The 2,633-nt window shown below is 40.6% G+C and overlaps 1 protein-coding gene across 1 annotated transcript in view; it reads left to right on the top strand.

The window, feature by feature from the left end:
* ULK2 (unc-51 like autophagy activating kinase 2) overlaps window positions 1-2,633 on the top strand; it is a 112,583-nt gene that overhangs the window by 88,835 nt on the left and 21,115 nt on the right. The window contains exon 21 of the mRNA XM_012651444.1: window positions 2,239-2,388. Coding sequence (XP_012506898.1) covers window positions 2,239-2,388 — 150 coding nt within the window. The remainder of the gene's footprint in view (window positions 1-2,238; window positions 2,389-2,633) is intronic.

Raw genomic sequence — 2,633 nt, 5'->3', positions numbered from 1 at the left:
GAGTAGCTGGGACTACAGGCACATACCACGACACCCAGCTAATTTTTCTATTTCTAGTAGAGACGGGGTCTCACTTTTGCTCAGGCTGATCTCCAGCTCCTGAGCTCAAGTGATCCTCCCATCTCAGCCTCCCAGAGTGCTATGATTACAGGTGTGAGCTGATTGTTTTTGGTTTTTTGTTTTTTTTTTCATTCTCCTGAGCATCGAAAGGAGGAAATCTCTGGGCCAGCAAAAATATCTGACTGGACATGGTTTCTAATCCAAAGAGAATACTGTAGGATACTGAGAATACTGAGGATATAATACCTTACTGCACTCTCTTCTTGCCCACATGGTTTCTGAAGAGAAGTCCGATGTAATTCTTACCCTTGTTCCTCTATGGGTGAGATGTGTTTATTTCTTTGACTTCTTTCAAGATTTTCTCTTTGACTCTCTGCAATTTGAATATGATATGCTTAGGTGTAGGATTTTTTGGTCTTCATTCAGCTTGGTGTTCTCTAAGCTTCCTAGGTCTGTGCTTTGGTTCTGTCATTAGTTTTGGAAAACTTTTAGCCATTACTACTTCGAATGTTTCTTCTCTTCTCTCATTCTTCTCCTTCTGGTATTCCCATTAAGTATATGTTATACTTTTTTAGTCCCATTGTTCTTGGATATTGCTTTGCTTTTCAGTTTGGGAAGTTTCTGTTGATGTCTCTTTAACCACACTGATTCTTTCCTTGGCCATGTCCAGTCTATTGATGAGCCCATCAAAGGCATTCTTCATTTCTGTTACAGTGATTTTGATTTCTAGTATTTCCTTTTGTTTTTTTGTTAGAGTTGCCATTTCTTTGCTCCTATTACCCATCTGTTCTTGCATGTTGTCCACTTTTTCCATTAGTGTCCTTAATATATTAATCATAAGTTAATTTAAATTCCCAGTGTGACAATTCCAACATCTCTGCCATATCTGAGTCTGTTTCTGGTGCTTGACTTGCTTTATCTTCTCAATCTGTGTTTTTGCCTTTTAGCATGTCTTTAATTTTTTGTTGGAGACCAGACGTGATGTATTTGGCTTTTTTAAAAAAACTGAATTAAATAGAGCCTTTAGTGTATGAGAATTTTCGTCTGTCTGGCTAGGAGTTAAGTTATGTTTAGTGTTTGCTGTAGCTGTAGGTATCAGCTTAAAATTTTCTCTGATGTCCTTGTCTTTGAATCCCCTATTATCTTTGAGTTTCCCTAGAAATACCCCTTCTTAAATAGCATTGAACATTGCCTAACTCTGTATTTTCTTCTAAGAGTTTTATAGTGTAGCTTTTACGTTTATGTCTATAGTCCAGTTTGACTTGATTCTTGTTGATGATGTGGGGAAAGGATCGAACTTCATTCTTTTGCATTGGCTATTCAGTGGTCTCAGCACCACTGAAAAGACCATTCTTCCTACCATTGAATTGTTTTGCCAGCCTTGTCAAAAATCAGTTGACCGTAAATGTGTTTATTTCTGGATTCTGAACTCTTATTTCATTCATCTATATTTATATTTTTGCTGGTATCATGCTGCCTTGATTAATATAGCTTTGTCATAAGTTGGTTTTATTGTTTTGTTGTTTTATTTTTTTTTTTCTTTTGAGACAGAGTTCTTGCTCTGTTGCCTGGGCTAGAGTGCCATGGTGTCAGCCTAGCTCATAGCAACCTCAAACTCTCAACACTCCTGGCTCAAGCAATCCTCCTGCCTCAGCCTCCGGAGTAGCTGGGACTACAGGCATGTGCCACCCACATCCAGCTAATTTTTTCTATTTTTAGTTGCCCAGCTATTTTCTTTCTATTTTTAGTAGAGACGGGGTCTCACTCTTTCTCAGGCTGGTCTTGTACTCCTGACCTCAAGCTGTCCTCCTACCTCAGCCTCCCAGAGTGCCAGGATTACAGGCATGAGCCACCACGCCCAGCCAAACCTCATGTTTTTGTTCCCACTTCTCAGTTTTTACTTTTTCAAATTATTTTCTCAACAAGTGTGACTTAGAATTTATATATTTTAGAAGTATACAAAAGTAACTCTGAATACTAGGCTTTCGGTGAAGAAGATTCACACCTGAGAATCATTTTTAATGAAAATACTATATTGCATTTTCTGATTTTAAGAGTAATAAATGCTTTTTGCAAAAACAAAAACCCTAACATACAAGACAAAGTCTCCCTGTAATCCTGTCCCTGGATATAAACACTGTCAAGGTAATGTAACGTGTTATAAATCTTCTGTTGTAGCTCCTGTAGGGGCCTGTGGTGTTGCGCTGGCACCTCCTGCAGGGACGGCAGCAAGTTCTAGGGCCGTCCTCTTCACTGTGGGGTCTCCTCCACACAGCGCCATGGCCCCCACTTGTGCCCACATGGTCCTTCGAGCAAGAACAACCTCAGGTGAGGCGTGTGTGCCATGTGACGGTCTTTGGCTACTATTTGAAGCGCTGTGTTGTGATAATGACCCAGAGCTGTAAGTTAGAGCAGTCCTTCAGCTTCTCTGGGCTTCAGTTTCTTTACCAGTGAAATAGAAAAACTATTTTCTGGCCGGGCGCAGTGGCTCATGCCTGTAATCCTAGCTCTCTGGGAGGCCGAGGCGGGCGGATTGTTTGAGCTCAGGAGTTCGAAACCAGCCTGAGCAAGAG

Source organism: Propithecus coquereli, unplaced genomic scaffold (assembly GCF_000956105.1).
Source record: "Propithecus coquereli isolate 6110/MARCELLA unplaced genomic scaffold, Pcoq_1.0 Scaffold355, whole genome shotgun sequence".
Classification (NCBI taxonomy): domain Eukaryota; kingdom Metazoa; phylum Chordata; class Mammalia; order Primates; family Indriidae; genus Propithecus; species Propithecus coquereli.
The sequence above is the reverse complement of the archived record's forward strand: the minus strand, read 5'-3'. Positions and strand labels throughout refer to the sequence as shown.